Raw genomic sequence first — 20058 nt, forward strand, 5'->3', positions numbered from 1 at the left:
TAGACTAGGATTTCTATTCAGGGCTGCACCTTAACATGCAAAGACTAATGTTCAAGTAATGTTTGGCATTCATTTAAAGGTGGAGCGACGGCTTTATTCATAGGACATTGTGCAGCTAAGAAGCTCTAAACGTTTGTGCAATCCAGTCTTGTTTGTGTTCATTCCTGAGAAGTTAACACTTGTGTATGAGAAACCTTAAATAAAAGACATGAACTGGACAGTATATCATTGCCTTTTCAGTGCATTAAAAGCAACCAAACGACAGAAAAGCTTCTACATTTTAGGGGGGCCAGACAATGGTTGCATCTACGTTTTGGTGCCCAGAAATTTAAATCACCTTCATTAGTCTTCTTCCACACTGACAGCAAAAAAAGGAGTCTCTTGTTGTTCACAGAAGCCAGAAAGTAAGAGAGCAGGGGAGAGCCCTGATTGTCAATGAGGGGACTGCTGCTGTAACTGAGAACCTGCGACTGTAGCCAAACAGAGAACCCTTTTATTCATACACACAATGTGTCACGGGATACAATGGTGTGTTTGCATACCCAGGTAAGAGGCACCAGACTGTAAAAACAGATTGCAAAATACAGCTTATGCAATCTTTCTTTAGAAAGATGTGAGATTAAATACTCACTTAATGGGTCATCACCATTACCACCAGCTCAAAAAAGGAAGATGGAAACTATTATGTCATATATTCTGATTAAACATTGCTGCATTTGCTGTGTGTTGATTTTGTCATTGTCCTGATTTACAGTTAATGATGCAAAAAGGAACAGTTTAGCATTCATTAACACACCTATTTCATATAGCACTATAATGCAGTAAAGTGTTTAATTTAGACAAAAGAGGTAACAACCTGAGAAGCACACTTTTGTGAGCATATTCTGTCATAAAGTAAAAAAGAATGCTTTGTTAATATTCAATGCTCCTTTACTGGGAAATGTGATCCCTCACTGGAATTCATTTTCTGCTCTTTTACTCCCCCCCCCCCCTTTTTTTTTTTTCTTAAAAAAAAGGACCAAAACCCTACCGTGTCACTCCCTTGGTAATTTTCCTTAGGTTTACTTTGCTGTCCTACATGAGCTCTTACGGGCCATTGTCCAGCATATTGAGGGGTTTTCCTAATTTAACAACCCTGGATTTGTAAATGGTTCATTGTAAGGCCTCTGCACAGCTAGAGGAGACACTGAAAAGGTAATTAAGAGAATTACATAATTCAGTTCATGTGGAGCAGGGACACATCTAGACACCACTGCGTCAGGCAGCTGGAAAAGGAGACAACTGGTTACTAAACTTTGGATTCAAACATCTAATTTGGTCATCCGTCCTAGTAATGAAAGAGTGAATGCAACCTTTACAAATTGTGTTTTATTATCCTTAAGTATCATAACACAACCACTGAGGTCACACACGCACACACACGCCCACCCCCACACACACACTTGCATGTTAATTTCAGGTGTTTACAGAGACATTATACTGGGCTGTGGTTGCCACTAAATAAATTTGCATTAATTAGTACCGTGTACTTTTCAGTGATGTTGTTATAAATATGATGTTTGTTGCAGTGGTTTTCATGGTTATCTGTTTATTAGTCACTTTATGTAGAAGAAGAAGGAGATATCTGTTTTCATGTATTCCTTTTGTCCTTTCTATAGTGTTTTTATTTCCTTCAATCCCTTTTATGAATATGTCTTTATTTCACATATGCATGTTTTGGTTTTTTGAATTGATTTAGACTCTTAGTGTGACACTAAGTATTCAAAAAGCTTTCAAAACAGACCTGGTCTAAATCAGAAGCAAACTAAGCAGCTGCTTACTTCCTTCCTGAAACCAGCAGGGGTCTCCAAGAGCATTCCATTTGCCACAATTTCATTTACTTATTAAAGTAAATAAAATAAAAAAATAAATAAAATAAGAAATATAAAAATAATATATATATATATATATATATATAATCAACTTGATCAATACAGCAGAATTCATACTGCTCCACTTCTGAAACTAAATCTGTTGTGCTTCTCTTTGGCCCGCAGCAACAATTCTGAGTGCAACATAGCCAGACTAGACACCTAAAAATAAAAAGACCTCATATGTTATGGAGGTTTTCTGGGCACATCCAACTGGAAGGAGAACCAATGCCAAACCCAAACTTCATTGAAGGGACGGTGCTCGTTTTCCTGACCTAGGAACTCATCAGGATGCCCTAAAATGAGACGAAGAGTGTCCTTGTAAGGGGAGTCTTGGTTTCTCTGCTGGTTATTTTAGTTACGCAGTAAAAAACTGTGAATCGATTTATAAATTAATTCAGGGGTGTACAGTTCAAGTTTTTAGTGAAGTTCTGAATGTTTTATCTCTTTCTCACTTTGTATCTACATGATTTGAATAAGAAATCTGCAGCATCTAGTAGAACTTCCGACAAGATGAGGAATAAATCAAATGCTTAAATGAGGTACACAGAAGCAGTTCCACTGAAACATGGAAGACATCAGCGTACCAGGACTGGAAATGCCAACTTTGGGAATAATGTATTATACAATTTACTTCCCTTCCCAGTTGTTTGTCATATAATAAATTTCACAGCATTAGTTTTCTGTGTAGGTTGACAAATACTAGAATTTATTATAAGTCCATAAAAGTGCAGAGCATGTCAGGGTCAATGTACAAAAAGATGCTATCCTGGCATATCCTTTGATGTGCCATGAAATTATTCCTTTAGAGAAAATGATTGGGGAACACATGATGGATGTAAGAAGGAAATTGACTACGGAGACCAAATAAAGATATATACATATATACTTCAAAGGATTTTTGAAAAAACACATGCAGTAGTTGAGAGATAAAGCACTACACCCCTTGGGAAAGTAAACTAATAAAGGCTGGGAAAAGAAAACACCTTCTCCCTTTAGACATAATTACATCAGTAGGACCAGGAGATTGGGAACAGGGAAAGAAGAGGAGTTTGTCCCAACAGATCATCTGCATTTTTTTATGTATAGAGGCTGGGTAGGGAGATAAGGACTGCAAACAGGGGCTCATATTAAAAGAAGTTTGGGTTCAATTAAAAACCAAATGTGTTTGCTTCTAACAGTGTTGTAATATAATTCATTTTGATTTCATCCAACTACCATAAATCACCATAGCTCAAGTAATATTCCCCATATATATCATCCATATATGATGATGAGTCTTTTATCCAGAACAGATCCACTGTAAGTATCTTCAAAGCTTATAGCTGCAAAGCAACATCAGGTAATCTATTTCAATAATTGCAGCTAATTGTAGATTGCTTGAATGACACTTCATCTGATTATTTGATTATTGGTAACACGTTGTATAAAGTTTTGAAACTAACACATGTTTTTTGATATATAAAAAAATGCTATGGATACTAGAGCCTATGAGTTAATACTGCATCTGTGTCACCATCAGATTCTTTCAAAAAAATTAATCTAGATTATTTAATTTGTTAGTTTATAATAATATTTTAAATGAATTTCAAATAATTTGTCATTACCCTTTATTTACCATTTTACAGGTGCTGCTCAGTATTGTTGTTCTAGTAGCAAATTACTCTGACTTTAATAAGTAAATGAAATTGTGGCAAATGGAATGCTCTTGGAGACCCCCTGCTGGTTTGAGGAAGGAAGTAAGCAGCTGCTTAGTTCGCTTCTGATTTAGACCAGGTCTGTTTTGAAAGCTTTTTGAATACTTAGTGTCACACTAAGAGTCTAAATCAATTCAAAAACCAAAATATGCATATGTGAAATAAAGACATATTCAGACAAGCTTCTGCATTTTCCAATAGCACACATTGCCATTGAAATCCAAATTATTTGTACTATTTATTTATTTTGTGCCATGTCTTTCAATGAACATAGTGCAGCTATCTAATTTAAAATGTATTTAACCAAACTAACTTCTGGTTACAGTTTTTAATTTATCTTAAAAAAACAAAAAACAAAAAACAAAAAAACAACAACAAAAACAGTCATGGACTTTGGATCTTATGGTGGAATCTGACATTTTTTCCTTCGGCGTAAGTTTCGAGCTGTCTGTCTCTAACATGTTTGCCAGGATTGGCTGATCTCCCTCCCACCACCTCCCAATTGTTGTCTGATCTTACGCACGCAGAGCTTTCACTTCCTGATTTACCTGACAGGTATTCAGGGGGGAAAAACTGACTCAAGACGAAACATACTATGGACGGAAATTTACCAAAGTTTTGACGCAACTTATAGATTTTTTTTCTGTCGTCACCGGAGTGGATCCAGCTTCAAGTCAATTATGTGTCGAGTGGACCCAAGGACAGCTTTAAATGTAGTTGTGTTGCTGTATTTGTTTGGCGTTTTCGGTAAGTAGGGCCTGAGATCCGGTGCCGTGTCGCAGTGAATATTTCAACATGTAGCGTCAGCTGAAGAACATGCGGTTAAATACTTATATATTTGCTCTTAGAAGCTGCTTATTTAGTCATTACTTATTTAGAGAAATGCTTTGTCTTGGCGAGTCCTACTTATATCAATAGTGCAGGTACAAGTTTGTTTGTTATAATACTTATTTTTAGTACAGTATAGTATGTTTCTTACTTTTAGAAGATAAGTAAACACCATTAATAAATTTAAGACGCTAAATTTAAAACCTTATGTTGAAAGGTCAATACATAAAATAACAGTAAATAGAATATTAATTGAATTGACAGAAGTATTTGGGTGGGACAGTATTGCATAACAACAGGCCTACAGTGGTAAATTCAGGAAGAGCCCAGAGCCAGGCTTCTGCGCTGGGACTCCGTATGTGGACTAGGAAGTGTCTAAAATACACTAAAACATCCTTCCAACAAAAGCTCTCTTTAAATAACTTACATAGGACATAAATAGTCATTAGCACTGAGTACTAATTCAGACTGCTTAGCTTCTGTATATGGATAAGTACCTGCGTTATGCTGGGTGGTTACAATAACATTCACATTGCCAGGGCATCCATAATGAATGCTGCTTATGTACACCAAGTATTGTGTCTTTTTGGATAAATCTGAGGTAGTTTTATTTTTGCCTTAATTATTTAAAGTTTAATTAACCAGTAACCTTTTTGTCATATTATTTAGTTTATATTTAATGTATTTGAGATCTTTGAAGAAAAATGTACTCTGTTCTCTCAGTAAATTTGTGGTTTGTATTTGTACTCAGCCTGCCTGCATTAATACAGAACTTTTTACAAATACATCAATGTAATTCACCCCAAGCCCCCATTTTTTCTTTGCAGACTGAGAATAAATTACACACAAGTGTATTTTACTAGTTTAGATTACTCATATGACCCCACATGAAAAGGGGGCTGAATATAAATCCACTGCACACTCTTGACATTTTTGTTTGAAAAAGAAAGCTTATGGGGTATGAACATTTTCCAAGCCACTATAGAAATATAAGTTCAGTTAGTGGTAGTTAAAGCTGCAGTAAGTAATGATGATTGGCAGCACCAGGACCTTCCTCCTGGCTCTGATTGTTAAATCCCGGTGACAATTTTAATTAATATGTCAAAAAACATATTGTTTATCATATACTACTTCTCTAAATCAGATAGTTAACATAAATCAACAACTGTTGGGTTTATACTAATGAATTCAACCCATTGTGATGGTGATATTCTGAGCAAAAAAATAACTATTTCAAAAAGTAGTTATCTAAAAATAACTGAATATATTGTATCTAAATACAGATGGAGGTGTTTGTTCCATTTGTGGGGCTGTGACATTGTGTTATTCTGCATAATTTTACTTGCTAGGTTTTTTGTTTTTTTTTTGGTTATCACAACATTTTGAAACTTTGTGTCAGTGCAAAGACCACAGAGGACCTGCCAGGATTCCTATGATACTTTTAATTACCACATTAGCACCATCCATCATATCACTGAGATTTAGAGTGTTTCCTCTTTCAAGAGTCCTCTGCTTCATTTCCTTTTTATGAGAAAATAGTTCTGCTCGTGTTGTTATCTCTATATCCACTTAATGTCCTCAGTGAACTGATGGATATAAAGATACATGTTAAGAAACTCATAACTGTTAAAGGTCAGATGGACAGATGTTGAACATGTCTGTCAAATGCAAGAAGAGCAGCTAGTGAGAAACTTGCATTAAAGTGTCACTCAGTGTTATGTGTACCAGGAGAACCTTGCTGTCCTGTCAGTTTTGTGACAATCACAAAAGTGACAGCATTGCAACATTTCTGGATTGATATCAGTTGTTTTTCATATAAAAGTGGGTGGAGAAAAACACATGCAGTGTGTTTTTTTTTTTGTTTTTTTTGTTCTAGTTCTCCACTTCAGTTTCTGTGGAACTCATGAAGACATGAATCAGCTCGTATCATATTTCCAATTGCTTACTTGGCTTCATCTCTTCTCCAGGCCTTTCCCAAGTTTCCTCCATCATAGTGACCACTCCACCAGAGCTCCGTGCAACTAAAGGGGGTACGGTTAAGTTGCCGTGCACTTTTACCTCTACAGCAAACCCAACAAGTAAAATGCGTGTTAGCTGGTCCTATACACCACAGACTGGAGGTTCATCACTGGTGGTGAGTATTTGAGAACCTGCTTATATAATTCCTTACAATATTAAAAATCCATGTAATGTTGTTGTGTTCTAAAGCATAATACTTAAAGACAAACTAATGGACCAAGCACAGGTTGACGGTAGTTTTATTGACACTCTGCTTTATTAACACTTAGATACTTGGCTCAGTATTAAGGCAGTACAAGTTTAAAGAGTGAGTATTATATAAATTTAAAATCATGGAACTTTCTATGTTATGCAGAGGTTGTTGCTAGACTTTTTGTTGTCTGATATTTTGATTGACGGGGTAAAAAAAACTCCCACCATTGTCCATTTCTAAAGTGACAATATTATTCAGTATTTCATTTTCTTTTCTTTAAATTGATATTCAACCTGATCAAGCAGCTGGTTCACAAATGCTCCTCCAAACTCTTCATGACTTTTCAATGCACTGTTAGCTACCAGATGGCGAGATTTCCAAGTCTAAGATTTTTCATTCTTTTCTTAATTGACTCAATTATCTCTGCTCTGAGTGTAAAGTTGAAAATATCTGCATAAAAGGATGTGTATTATGCAGATATAATACATATTATTATCAAAAAAGGAAAGTACTTTTTTGATCTAGTACTTTCCTAGATTAAAAAAGCAACATGAACCAGGAACTCAATAGATCTAAGTACTAGAAAAATGTGAGAGCTCTCACAGAACAGAATCAACTCCTGACCTCTACATGTTGTTTTTGTGAGAAATCAACCTACCAGCATCTTGACCTTGTCTGCTCTGAAGGGGATGCAGCAGGCTGTATACTTTTGAACTGAAAATCTGATTCCAATTTTATTCCAATAATTTTATTTTGAACTGAATGTATTTTCCTGCTAGCTGAATATGTTGTCAGACCAATAAGTTACTAATTTTGACTTTTCCTATTTGCTGTGTCTGAAAAGCATGGTGGCCTCTTGGGAACACATAAAATGGTTCATTTGGTGCTTAAAATAGGGATTGATTTTCTTAGCTTGGTTTGACATTCTCCATATTTTCAGCCTTGAACAAAAAAAAGTTTTTTTTTCACTGAATAAATGTCTTTATGAGTCATACAGACCAAAAACATACAGATCATATTTACATATAGATAAAACTTATCAGGACCTACTTAACATACAGGAAAGTGACTTGTTCGAATAACAGGTTACTTTATTTGCATTTTAGTGTGATCTAATTCTCGAACCTATCAGTGCACAAGCTGTGATGGTAATAACTGAAGGCATTTCATTCTGATTTCATTCATCTTCGATTTGAACACCATTTGTACCTGCATGTTTGATTTATTAGTCCCATGCTGAGAATTTTACGTTCCTTTCCACCATTTGTGTATGTCCGCAGCTTTCACAGTAAATATCGGCCGGCCCAACCCGATACCACTTCCTTCACTGTATTGTGGTCTTGTTTGAAATGAGTTCAGCTGTATCCACTCTAAACCATAACTGCATTCAGTCTTATAACCCTGCACACTTTGGGCTAACATTCACTCTCCAGTCCACAAAGAGTACACCACATAATTTAAGCAGCTCCATTGTACTTGGAGATGGCCATAGAGTGTGGTTCTTTCTAATTGCATTTGGACTGTGAGACTCTATAGTGTGGTAGCTGCAACCCTATATGCAGTAATTTCCTATAGGAGCACTCAGCATTAAATGGAAGCTAATGCTTTGTGGTTCTGCTGGTGTGGCATGCTGTTGGTGGGGCTCATTTAAGACAAACTTGTCTTCTCTAAGTATTTAGGACAGAATAACCAGCGACCATTAAAAAGTTAAAGAAGATAAATCCTCAGATTTTTAGTGCTCATGCTATGGAGCCTTTTTTGCTTTATTGATTCTGAATCTCGATACGACCCACAGACGGCACAGTCTACAAGTTTTTAATTTTTATTTCTAAGCCCTCAATTACTTTCCTCCCAATTTCATTAATGTCGTTGGTTTATTGGCCCGCGGGCCCCTGGCTGTATATCACACTGGGAAAGACCATGAATAAGCATGTGAAACCCTGTCAGAAAATATCAATTTGCTGCTGAAGCTTTAGTGTCAATCTGCATTGCTGCAGTGCTTCAGTGGCTTGCGTAATTACCTCTGTCTCAGGGAGAATAAACTTTGCGGAAGAGAGGCTGAATAGTCAATCAAATATTTGTAGAAAATGATAGTAATTGGAGTATTTGGCTGTTGAAAGCTTCTTTGGGCCTGAAACAAATGCTTATTTTCTAAACCTTTTTGATACATCCAGGTCTTCCTGGTTTAAAATGCTATGTTGATTTTTAGTCCTGGTCTAATTCGTTGTGTATAGGCCTGTCCAGCTTCAGTACATAGAGATGATTGGCTTTATCAGTATGAGCATGCAGTCAGTCTCTTAGAAAGTAGAGCTTGTAGACACAGAGAGTTGTAAAACCATAAAATATATCAGTGGCTGTGATTGTTCTGTTTGCTTTTGCTATTATATAGTTTTTATTTGGGAAACCACATGTAGCTAACCTTGTTGATACTTCTCACAGTCTTTTGCATGCTTGTGGACATAAACATGAGACTCTTACAAGTGAAATGTTGCTGTGTGATCTTTATTTCAAAAGTATTGATGCAGGAAAGTTCAGAATAGTGCATTAGAATATGTTATTAACAAAATAACTCTGCGTGTGTTATGTTAATTCCTTTCTGAAGGTTTCAGGCATTTTTATTGAGCGTATAAATTGGATCAATGTTTAAAAAATAACAAATTCCAAAATATACCAGGTTTCTCAATTTTACTTTACTAATTAGCGTAGTGGAGATCAGGAATGATGATCTCCACTATGTGGAGTGTGATTTATCTGCTTACTTACTTATCAGTTCTCTCCAGTTTATCCATTTTTTTTATGATCTAAAATGCTCCAGAATGCTATTTTCTTGGTAATCGGTTGAGAAAGAAAGCTTTCTCTTTGTTTCCTGTTTATTTCTCACAACTGTGAGTAAGACCGACATCCAAATTTCACACTAACCATTAAACCAGTGTTCTTTATCAATAACAAGCTGAATGAAAGAATGTAGTTACTAACAAATCAAGAGATGAAAATTCAGCGCTTCAAATACTCACAATATGCACATGGAGAGAATTAAACACACAATATTTTTTTAAAAATTGTAATCTTATTTGGATCATTTCTGTGTACAGTATTTAAATGAATAATAAGCATAGTTCCCTTGAACACACACCTGGATACACACAAAATAAAAAAAAAATATAAGGTGAAATTGGGAAAAAATCTCAGAAAATTCTTTTTTTTTTTTTTTTTTTTTTGAAGTTTTGGTGACATTAGTGACCTTTTCAGTTGTAGCTTGATGGAAGGAGGGCAGAGGCAGCAGGACGATGCAGTAGACAGCCAGTGGTCAGTGTGTTGAGGATTATAGGCTGCAGTGCACCTGTTCATTTGTCAAAATGAACTCTACAGCATCCTTAACCACAAAGTTATACCAATCCTCATTAGGGAGCAAATGTATAATTTCTTATTGTAAATGTTTTTGATTTTTGTTATTTTCTTTGTTTCTTTATTTTAGTGATAAAAATGAGGTCTGGATATTTTTTTTTAATTGCGTTGACTGTCACATGATTTTATTAGTCATTAGCTTTAAAAGTAAAATCTCTCGGGAAGCTTTATAGATCTAATCATGATCGTCTCAGGAGGTTTTAGCCTTAGTTCTGTTATATGGACTAAAGAGTCATAAAAACAGTTGCCAAATGAAATATTGCATAATGGGGTATAACGGTGTAACCTTTACTTTAGACAGTTGTAATTTTATCACTCTTACTGAACTCACCTAGCTGCCACTGCATAAATTTGCAACAGGCAACATTTTGTCCCACGGTGAGGGGACATGGAAGAAAATGAGTCTGGTTACATTTTAAAAATGTGGTTTGATGAGTTCATGAATTTAAAGCTTTGACTAACTGTTCTTTACAGTTGTTAGCAGACCAGACTGTGAATAATTCAGAAGATTTCATGGGTATTTACTGGTTTATACCAATGTTTAAAACCCTCAATTACCTGGAATTACCTTATATTTTTCTGTGATGGGTAAAAAAGTCACCCTGTCTTCACTTTTTCTCCATATCATTGTTGCCTGTAGGCAAAGTTAGGAAGCTAGCTTCAACAGAATTTTGTTTACTCTTCCAGTGAGATTTAGGAGAACTAAAGCTGTTTGGTAATTGAAAATATTGTAATCAGGATTATATTCATCAATATTGTTTTCACACTTAGACATTGAGTTTTAAATTAATCACACTGTAATAGGTAAAAAAGGCTAACAGAAAGATTTAAAACAGGAGCAGCTGGACAAATTTGGCTTGATGCTCTTAGAAGTAAATACTAACTTCATCTTTGCTTTGAGAATATAGATGATGGTCATTTTGTGCACTGTATGTGGAAGCAATAGGGCATTATCTTTGTATTCAGAGGTCAGGTGATTTTCATCCTGCAACTCAAACATGCTGAACTTGGATATGATCTCTCAGGTTTAAGCTCCAGCTTTCACGTATAGTATCAAGGAATCTTTATTTTTCTGGCCCTCATTTCAATATTTAAAACATTTGTAGTCCTTATTCATTACATTTAGAAAAATCTATCATCATATATCACTGCTATTTTTTGTTTAAATCTAATTATATTTATAGTTAAATTTTTTTGTGTAACTTTATTAGCCATTGTCGTAATGTACTCTAAAACATGTTTTTCGTTCCCTCTGTGCTCCCACACAGACATACAACAAACTCACACTCTAGATACAGTGTTTGAAAAGGTCTTGGTCGGCATAACAGAGTAGTGACTCAGTGATGATGTTTGTTGTTGTAAACAAACTGATGCGGGTAAATGTCAACTTGATAGTTAAATTTTGCTTTTCAGGCATGTGCAGATATTTTTCTCAACCATGAATCCCTGCAGCTGTTTTTTTATGAACAACCTTGCCAAAATAGGACAAATACAGTGTCCCATGTTGAATTCTGCAGCAATTGGTCTTATTTGCTCTGAATAAGTAGACTCGATATTTTCAGGTGTTATATTTGACAGTGAATTAAAATATTTAAAGTGCACAGCTTTTGCTCAAGCTACACTTTATTTCACCACCTGGTCTTTATGAAACATTTTTTTTGCCTTTTCTTTTCCATTGCAGTTTTTCCACTTCTCCTCTAAAGCTGAACTTCCAAAGAGTGGTCAGTTTGCTGGTCGCATCAAATGGGAGGGAACCCCTGCACGTGGGGACGTTTCCATCTCCCTGATCAATGCCACTCTGAATGACAATGGGACATACACATGTGATGTCACAAACCCTCCAGATGTCTTTGACTCCCCAAAGTCAAACACTGTTCTGACAGTTACTCCAAAGGGTAAGTTGGAACAGATGGGAAATTATGATGGTGGGCAGCCCTTTGAATTCAACTGCCTCCCAAATATTTCTTGATTCAGCAGATTAAGGCAAACATTTGGGCCTCGTTTGCATTGGGCTGCCCTATAGCGTAAGCAATCTGGCTCAAAATGTTCTGGCTTTGAGGTAAGGTTGAGGATATCTATTGGGAGAAGATCACCCTCCTCTGCCATGTGTGTTTCAGCACCTGCAGTGGCAGCACTGCTAAAGCTCTTGGGAAAACTTTGCACATTTTAGTTTTTTATGTCTGAAAGCTGTTTCCAGGCAACCAGGAAGTTTGTGGTCCCAGTCAAAGAGGACCACAAACTTCCTGTCAATGAAGTTATGATTGCTGTATACAGTCATAACTGTTTATACTGAAACAGTGAAGTGAAATTGTTTTAAATATGTTTCTGAAATGTTTGTTTTTCTCTGAGGAGAGAATTGTAATGATTTTGTATTCTTGGTGTAATCTGTGAATAGCTGATGATGATCATCTTGAGGTCATTAATTTGTACCTAATGACCCCAATGTTCTTGCTGTCCTCAGCTACGACCATCCGCTTCTCGGATGTTGCTGTGCTCCTTGCCTTTATCCTCCTCCCCTCTGGCCTCATTACCTTCTTCCTGATTGGACGGATGTTGTGTCCCAAGAAACAGCACAACCAATCAAAGGCCTACAGATCACCGATAGAGGTCACAGAGGGGTGAGTAAATTTGTTCTACCAGTCACTGATGTTGCTCTCTTGGGGATAATGACAGTCAAGTCAGCCTTCAGCGGTGATAGATTCTACATCTGGATTGCTAATGTTGCGAAGGTTAAGCAAGAACTGAGGTCTAAGTTAAAGATTTGGCTTACGAAAGGTCAGGTGTCTTGGAGGAACGTGCTTTGAATCAACACCGTCGTGCCACGATTGATCTCTAAGTTGGCTTCAGATGGCAGGCAGTGACTTCATAATCTGAGTAGAGCTGCTGTTTTCTCTTCTTTTTAACTCTTTTGGGATTCTGGATAAACTGGTTACCTTAGCATAACAATAAAAGTCAGATAGATGGATTGATAGATACTTTATTATATTTTTATTATCTGCACTTAAACCTAAAACATAAGCACTGGGAAAAAAAACCACACCATAATATCTTTGTAGCTATATTGGTCCAATATGAGATGCTCTTCATATACTTTGATAAAAAATATCAATATTTGAAAACTATCACAATATGTACAAGGTTAAAAAAAAACTTAGAACATAATGTAATTGCTTTACTGAGATGTAGGATCAATCCCTGCTTAGGTTAAAATAAAATTAAATAGATTATAAGTAATAAAAATGTGATTTATAAAACACACCTATATACCAGAAGGCCAAGATAAACTTGATGTAGCGACAGGTTGGGGAGCATGAAGGAAATTACGACCTCAATCCCCCTGCACTAAGTGTGTTATGGGATAGAGATGTAGCTTAGTTATACTTGATGAATGTATTTAAAATGTAAGGGATTCAGGGAGTGAAGTCAAGATTATGCCTAAGCATATTTTCTCTAACTTTTCTTTTTAAATTTCAATATTTTGCATTCAGGTTTATTCCTAGTAATTATTACAGGTTCCTTAATCAAGGACAATTTCCAATTGAAAAATTATTGAACTATTCCAACTAGTTCATCTTCAGGGTATGGGACTATGAGCTCAAACTGCAAACTATAGTTACTATAAAATGAGATGACAATGTTAAGCAAAAGAAATAAAACGATTACTAAACATGCCTTAAACAATACCTTAAAAAATGCCTTAATGCATAGTGTAGTTTTGTGACAAAATCAATTCTTGTCCTTATATGTAAGTTTTTAAACTCCACTACTGAAGACAACTTTCTTTCAGCTTTAGGCTTTTCTTTTTTGCTTAACATCCATTTAGTCAGAGCACAGGGCAGCAGCCATCCATCATTTATTACCCAATTTAATAACCTTTTAATAATGAATCACTTTTTTTCTAATAGAATTTAATATTTCACTTGTCTTCAGTTGAGAAACTGATACTCAAATTTACAGACTCAACCATAGTTCATGAGAGTTTGGATTGCACTGTTTCTTTGGGAGCAAGAATGTGGAAACCTTCATCAGGGTTTATCAGACATGCATGTTCATGATGTGAACAGCAAAGACAGTTAAGCATATGCACCACTTCCGACTCCAGACCAGCGAGAAAGCACTGAGCAGCAGGGTTTTCAAACACCAAGGTCTGCAGGGACTGACTCACATTTGGAGGCAGTCTCTCCAAGAATTACAGCTTCTGGCACTAATGCACCGCTTTCTTTTGTGTGGTGATAACTCATGAAAATAGTCATTTTAAAGATCTCCAAATAGTCGTTTTGTTTGAACTTGCCTCTAAGTGTTTTCTTTAATTCTACTCTTCTTTTTTTTTTTTTTTTTTTGCCCTGCTAAGCTATATGGTTGTTTGCCTTGATATTAAAGTAATAGGAGGGAAAGAGACAGTGAGACACTTCAGCGCTGGGTAAAAATAAGCTTTAGATATATTTTATACACACAAAACACAGGTTAAAATGTGTGACATAGAGCATGTTTTGACATCCGTCTGTGTGGTTATTTTCATTAACAACCCTCTGTGTGTTCTCCTCCCATCAGAGAGGAAAGTGGTGGCTACCCACAGGCAGCCTACATAAAGAGCACCACTTGCTGTGACATGTGTCTAATGGTACGTCTAACGGTGTTGCACTTGAAAACAATAACTTTCAGCTCTTAAATAACTTGAATAGACATGTCCACTTCATCAAATAAATATTGCATAATCTCATTGCATAACAGCAGAACATTAAGATGCGTAACATACTGATAATTTTCCTGTACAAAGTTTTTAATCTATCCCTGCTCTGGTCTCTTCAAGGACTCTGATGTAGAGGATGAATACTACAGTGTACAGAAGATGCATCACAGAGAAGAGGAGTATGTTGAATCTCAGTGCTAACATCCACGGTGATAGCCGTTCAAAAACTTTGGCCACTGGACAGAAAACAAAACTGGCCTTATTGATTGGCATTTGGTCATCAAGTTTACTTTTTTTTTTTCATTTTTATTTTGAGACATTTTTAGAAATTGCTCCACCCCAATATTTACCACAAATATTTGGCTTACTTTTGACTGCTGAGCTGAGCAAGCTGAGCTCTGATAGAATACAAAAATCCTTTATTCCTTTGTGGGTTATGGTGTACTTTAATTTGTCTTCAGTAGAGTTACTAAGCCTAGGACCCTTAAATCAGGTGGAACCTGACAAAACAAGCCAACCGAGCATTGTATATATTTTTTTATCTTTTTCATTTACCTATTGTGTGTCATTTTGTTATTGTGGATGCGTTTATTTTGTTGTTTTTTTCCCTAATTTATTGCCTGAGAGAGCGGCTGTATTCATGTTGTCTTTGCGCAGCAGTGGAACATTTTTGGTGTTTGCTTGAGATTAGGACAGAATAAACATTTTGATTTAAAACTTCTACTGATCTCACTTTGTGTTTGTGACTATTTAACATGTTTTCTGTCTTTCACTGTTTCATTGTAGTACCCGCCTTGTGTCAGTATACTTGTTATTGTGTTTTCTTGAGGGCTGTTGAGTGGCAGTTTATCTCTGGATGCATCTTTTTTGCCTAAATAAATTATTAATGAGATGATTATTTTTCGGTGAGAGAATGAGCATTGATTTTAAAAATAGACTTCCTTCTAAAAGGCAACATGCAGTGCTTCATCAGTAAGCGCAAGTTGTTGAAGTTGAGTCTCCACTTATGTATGATACTTTTTCTGAATAAGCTGCTTCCTAATGTTGCTGAGTAGTTCTGCAAATCTTGTAGGTAAGATTTGACTCTTGCACTGTAAGGTTGCAGGCTTTGACTCTTGTGAAGAGACATAGGGACAACACAAACATTAAATCCTCATAAAACTCAGTCCTTATCTTTCTGACTTCATTGCATCTCCGTCAGTTCACTCATGCCCTCTAGGCTTTAATAATTCACACGCAGCTATGGTGAAACAATTATTATTCCCGCTTCATCTGAACTACCATGGCAACAGCTTACTAGTGTTGGTCAGAAAAAGAAAATCAAGAAAATTGATTGAATGAAGAAGCCTCGGTTTCCTGCAAGGACTTGATTTTCCGAGGAGAATGTGTTTTGGAGGTTAAAGGATTTGGACTCCAGACTTACAAAGCTGTATGATAACACCATCAATGTCAAAGTCTTCTTCCAGTGGATAACACACTCGGAGAAGACAGAAGAAAAACTCAATTTTCTCAGTTTTCAAAACCTTTGTGTTATCTGTCTTTATTCTGTTACTAAGTATGCATAAATGATTCAGTTCTTTACCAGCTGAAGTGCTTCTGATGTGAAATTATTTATCCAATTTCTTTTCTTCAGTTCTTGGCGTATTGTTGGTTGCTTGAATCACAGAAAATGTAATACAAGAGACCTACAAAACCTGTGAACATCATTCACAAGATGCTGGACAAAACAATAACGGCAGACACACAAACCATCTCCAACCTCACCACAAGAAATTCAGCTTTAGGCATGTACCAGTGCCTGGTTATGGAAGGTGAAACTCCCTCCAAATGTCACTTCTGTAAATCTTTCAATTTGAAATCCTAATGCTGCAATTAAATTTTAATTTACTTCAGGAGAGGCACAACCAGCATGAAGTGCCAAAACAAAATATAATTACTGGTAGTTACATTTTAAAACTTGCTGATACTGAAACAATCCTAATGTTTTCTGAGCTGTTTGTACCGAGGCGTTCAAACAGCAGACAAAAATACATTCACACTTCTTACCCATCATATCTGTTTTATTTGGAGGAGTTTGTGTTACTGCTGCACATTCTGTTTATTGTTACAAACCTCTATAAATGTTTCTGTATGTCTGTATAGCTGAGTTGGTTTGCATCGCCCAGTTGGAATCATCTATTTAAAGTCCATGTGGGATGTGTCATATACTACCAAATAGCAAAGTGCTGACTATAAATAAGCTGATAATGACTACTTTAGCAACTCTAGAAAGCCAAATATTTCACAGTTCACGGCCATCTGCACTGCTTGAGTTCTGACATTTGCGTTAGCATTCTACAGGAAATTAATCAATTACAGTAGTTATGGTCAATTAGGTGAAACTGGCCCTGGCATTAATATTTTCACATAGCTAGCAGCTGGCATATTACTTGTGAACCTCGTTGCCTTTCACAGACATGGTGACCTTTCATTTTGCAGACAAGGAGCTTCATCACGGCGAGGAAAGTGGTACGTTGTTAATCGACTAAGCAACAAACAGAATGCACTCACAAGTGTACAGGGCTGACACACGGTAAGCAGTTTTCTTATATGTACAGAGTCAATTTATACATTTAGTAGATTTAAGTGTTAAGGAAATTCAAGGATGCATTACTTCTAATGATATTTTTTTTTACCCTGCCTGCTAAGTTTTAGCAATTGTGTGTAGTATAATACCTTAACAAAGGTTAAGATATTCTCACCCACAGCCTTAGAAGATTCTCCAAGAATGCAATAAAATGCTTTAAAATACCTTAAAAGTGAACATGACTATTGTAACCATACAAATAGTTAAAATATTGCAAAAACAAGCTTCATAAGTTTTAAAGGAATGCACATTCATTTAAGACTCTTGCGAACCCTCTTTAGCGGCCTTCAGCTGGGCACACAGTGAATGTTAAATCTCTCTTTGACTAGAATTGGAGATGGCCTGAGGTGAAAATGAAAGGGGAAAAAATAAGTTTAATATATCAGCACAGCCAGTTATACTATAATTCTGTAACATTTGTGCAAAAATGACTTGGTTCTTTTTTAGAAATGATTTAATAATCAGCATACTGAAATAATGCAACTCTGACTCAACAGTTACTTAAAAAAAACTCTGCCAACCTCTGAGTACAACTGATCATATTTGTTTTGTGACTGGAGGTGCAGTCTGCCAGGTGTGAAGCCTTGCCGAAGCACACATCACGGCAGCGCTGGCCGATCAGTGTGACATTATTGATTTCTGTGGTCGGTAAATCCTGCAGATTCAACTGCTTAACAAAACAATCAAAGAACTGGACATACATTAGCATACCAAGTTGTTCAGGAAGCAGGAACAGCTATAATGTCTGCTGAGTTAGTTTCCACTCAACTGCAGCCCAATCTGTTGCAATGGCAGATGGACTGTTTTCAAAGGCCAACCCACACACTCTCGCCCGGTTTCTGCAGATTCTACAGCCCCGGCCTGATTTCTGACTCCTGGGGATTGAAATGTTTTGATTATTATTTTTGTTGAGTTTTTCTTCTTAACAGCCCTCTTCATTTCAAATGGGAGCTGATTATTATTTGTTCTCTCTAAGGACTTGCAGCAGCACTTGCAGAATGGGGACTTGATTTTAAGTGATTTGCTTTTTAATGTTGAACTGCTGATGCTGTAAATATTTTACCAACAGTGAAATGCACTAATGATGACTGACATAGATGCAAATCTTTGGTAAATATAGATGAATGAAACATAAAATAATGCATAAGTGTAAAATGGAATTAAATTATTCTAGTAATTTAAAAGAAAGAAAAAAAACCCTTTATACTCTTGAAAATCAAATCTTGTCCAACCACTAGACTACAAGTTGGTTAGTGAATTGAGTCTCTGTTTAATCTCAGTATAGATGCAAGTGATCTGTGAGGAACTTAGAACTTGTCTACAGAACATCATGATGATCAAAAAACACAGGAGGCAAGTTCTGGATAAGGTTGTTGAGTTGTGGTATCCTCCAAGACAAGACATATTCATGTTCTAGCAGGAACACAACCATATACAATGTTCAATGTTTCTGGATCCAGTTCTCAGGAACCACTGCATGGTATAGGTTTCGCTTTCAATAGGATTCTACAGCAATTGATGGCATGAAGAGGAGGTTATACAACACTTTGATTTGGGTGTTCTAGAACAGGTACATATTTAAAACTTGCAGGACAATGGTGCCTGGTGACTCAAATTGAGAAACAATAGTTTATATCAAAGTATGAATGACCCTGTTAAAGTCCAGAAGTGAATCAAATTGAAAATCTGTGGCAAGACATTCAAATTGCTGTTCAGAAATGCTGCCTGGCCCCAGTCTGAATTTGAGTTAGAATTATTTACATTACAAACTGTGGCTCGGGACATTGAGATTCTGTGTGCAACCTGCCAAAACAAACGTTTGTTCAATTTCTGGTCTATTTTGTGAAGTATAATTGTTTTACGTGTGGGCTGAAATCAATGTGTGAAATTTGGCTAGTGTAAATGGAGACTGCATCTTCTGTTGATCTGTGTGCTGATGTTCTGTCAGGTTGAGCAGTAATTGTAGAGCTAATGAGAGAAAATATAAAAGATGACAAAACATGACAATAGTCACCACAGGACTGTGTCTTTTTTTTTTTTGGTAATGGTGTGATGTCATTCTGAATTCACAATTGTTTCTTTTCCATTACTTTCTAAATTAATAAAGCTAAATAAACAAATATCATTGTTTATTTAGCTTTATTAAAATACCTATTTCTCGTGGTTCTTCTGTGAACTTTATTTGTTGACCTCCTTTTTCATTTTGTCTCAGTAAGTCCAGGCAGAATACAGAATACATTTTCATTTTCCATATCTAACAGTTATTGCAGTGCATCAGTTTTGTATACAGGACCCTGGACTGGCAGCTGTTCAGCAAGAATGTGCATAACTATGCAGAGGTAAAAACGAGATCAGGCACACTCAGCAGAACCCTGCATTATTACACAGCTTGTGTCACTGTGCCTGCTACAGACCATGAATACACAAAGTGATGATGTAGTGCTGCCAAGTAATGGTGCTAGGTTTTGAATGTGTGACAGCAGTGACCACTAGGCAGGGGAAGACGTGGTGGTACCAGTTGATGAGTTTTTTCAGTAAACTGGAAACGCCTCCAGGTCTTTATCCTCTCCTTCTTTTTCTTTCACACCATCCACCCCTCCTCCCTTTCATCCACCTGTTTTCTCATCCTCATTGTGTCTCTGTGTCTTTGGCTAAAGCCTGCTGGTGTCAGAGCGGGGGTGGGGACAGTT

The 20058-nt window shown here is 36.4% G+C and overlaps 1 protein-coding gene across 1 annotated transcript; it reads left to right on the forward strand.

The window, feature by feature from the left end:
* Window positions 1–4075: 4075 nt before the first annotated feature.
* On the forward strand, window positions 4076–15465 carry mpzl3 (myelin protein zero-like 3). Its single transcript, XM_044118880.1, has 6 exons — window positions 4076–4354; window positions 6403–6569; window positions 11734–11947; window positions 12514–12670; window positions 14604–14673; window positions 14863–15465. The coding sequence occupies exons 1-6, from the start codon at window positions 4288–4290 to the stop codon at window positions 14941–14943; spliced, it is 756 nt and encodes a 251-aa protein (XP_043974815.1). The 5' UTR covers window positions 4076–4287; the 3' UTR covers window positions 14944–15465.
* Window positions 15466–20058: the final 4593 nt, after the last annotated feature.

This window comes from Gambusia affinis, linkage group LG06 (genome assembly GCF_019740435.1).
Source record: "Gambusia affinis linkage group LG06, SWU_Gaff_1.0, whole genome shotgun sequence".
Lineage (NCBI taxonomy): Eukaryota > Metazoa > Chordata > Actinopteri > Cyprinodontiformes > Poeciliidae > Gambusia > Gambusia affinis.

Excerpts from the sequence above, each read along its gene's own strand:
- mpzl3 (XM_044118880.1), top strand. The coding sequence starts at position 4,288 with ATGTGTCGAGTGGACCCAAGGACAGCTTTAAATGTAGTTGTGTTGCTG. Across the intron at positions 4,355-6,402 it reads GTATTTGTTTGGCGTTTTCG|GCCTTTCCCAAGTTTCCTCC; the intron begins GTAAGTAGGGCC and ends TCTCTTCTCCAG. Across the intron at positions 11,948-12,513 it reads TCTGACAGTTACTCCAAAGG|CTACGACCATCCGCTTCTCG; the intron begins GTAAGTTGGAAC and ends TGCTGTCCTCAG.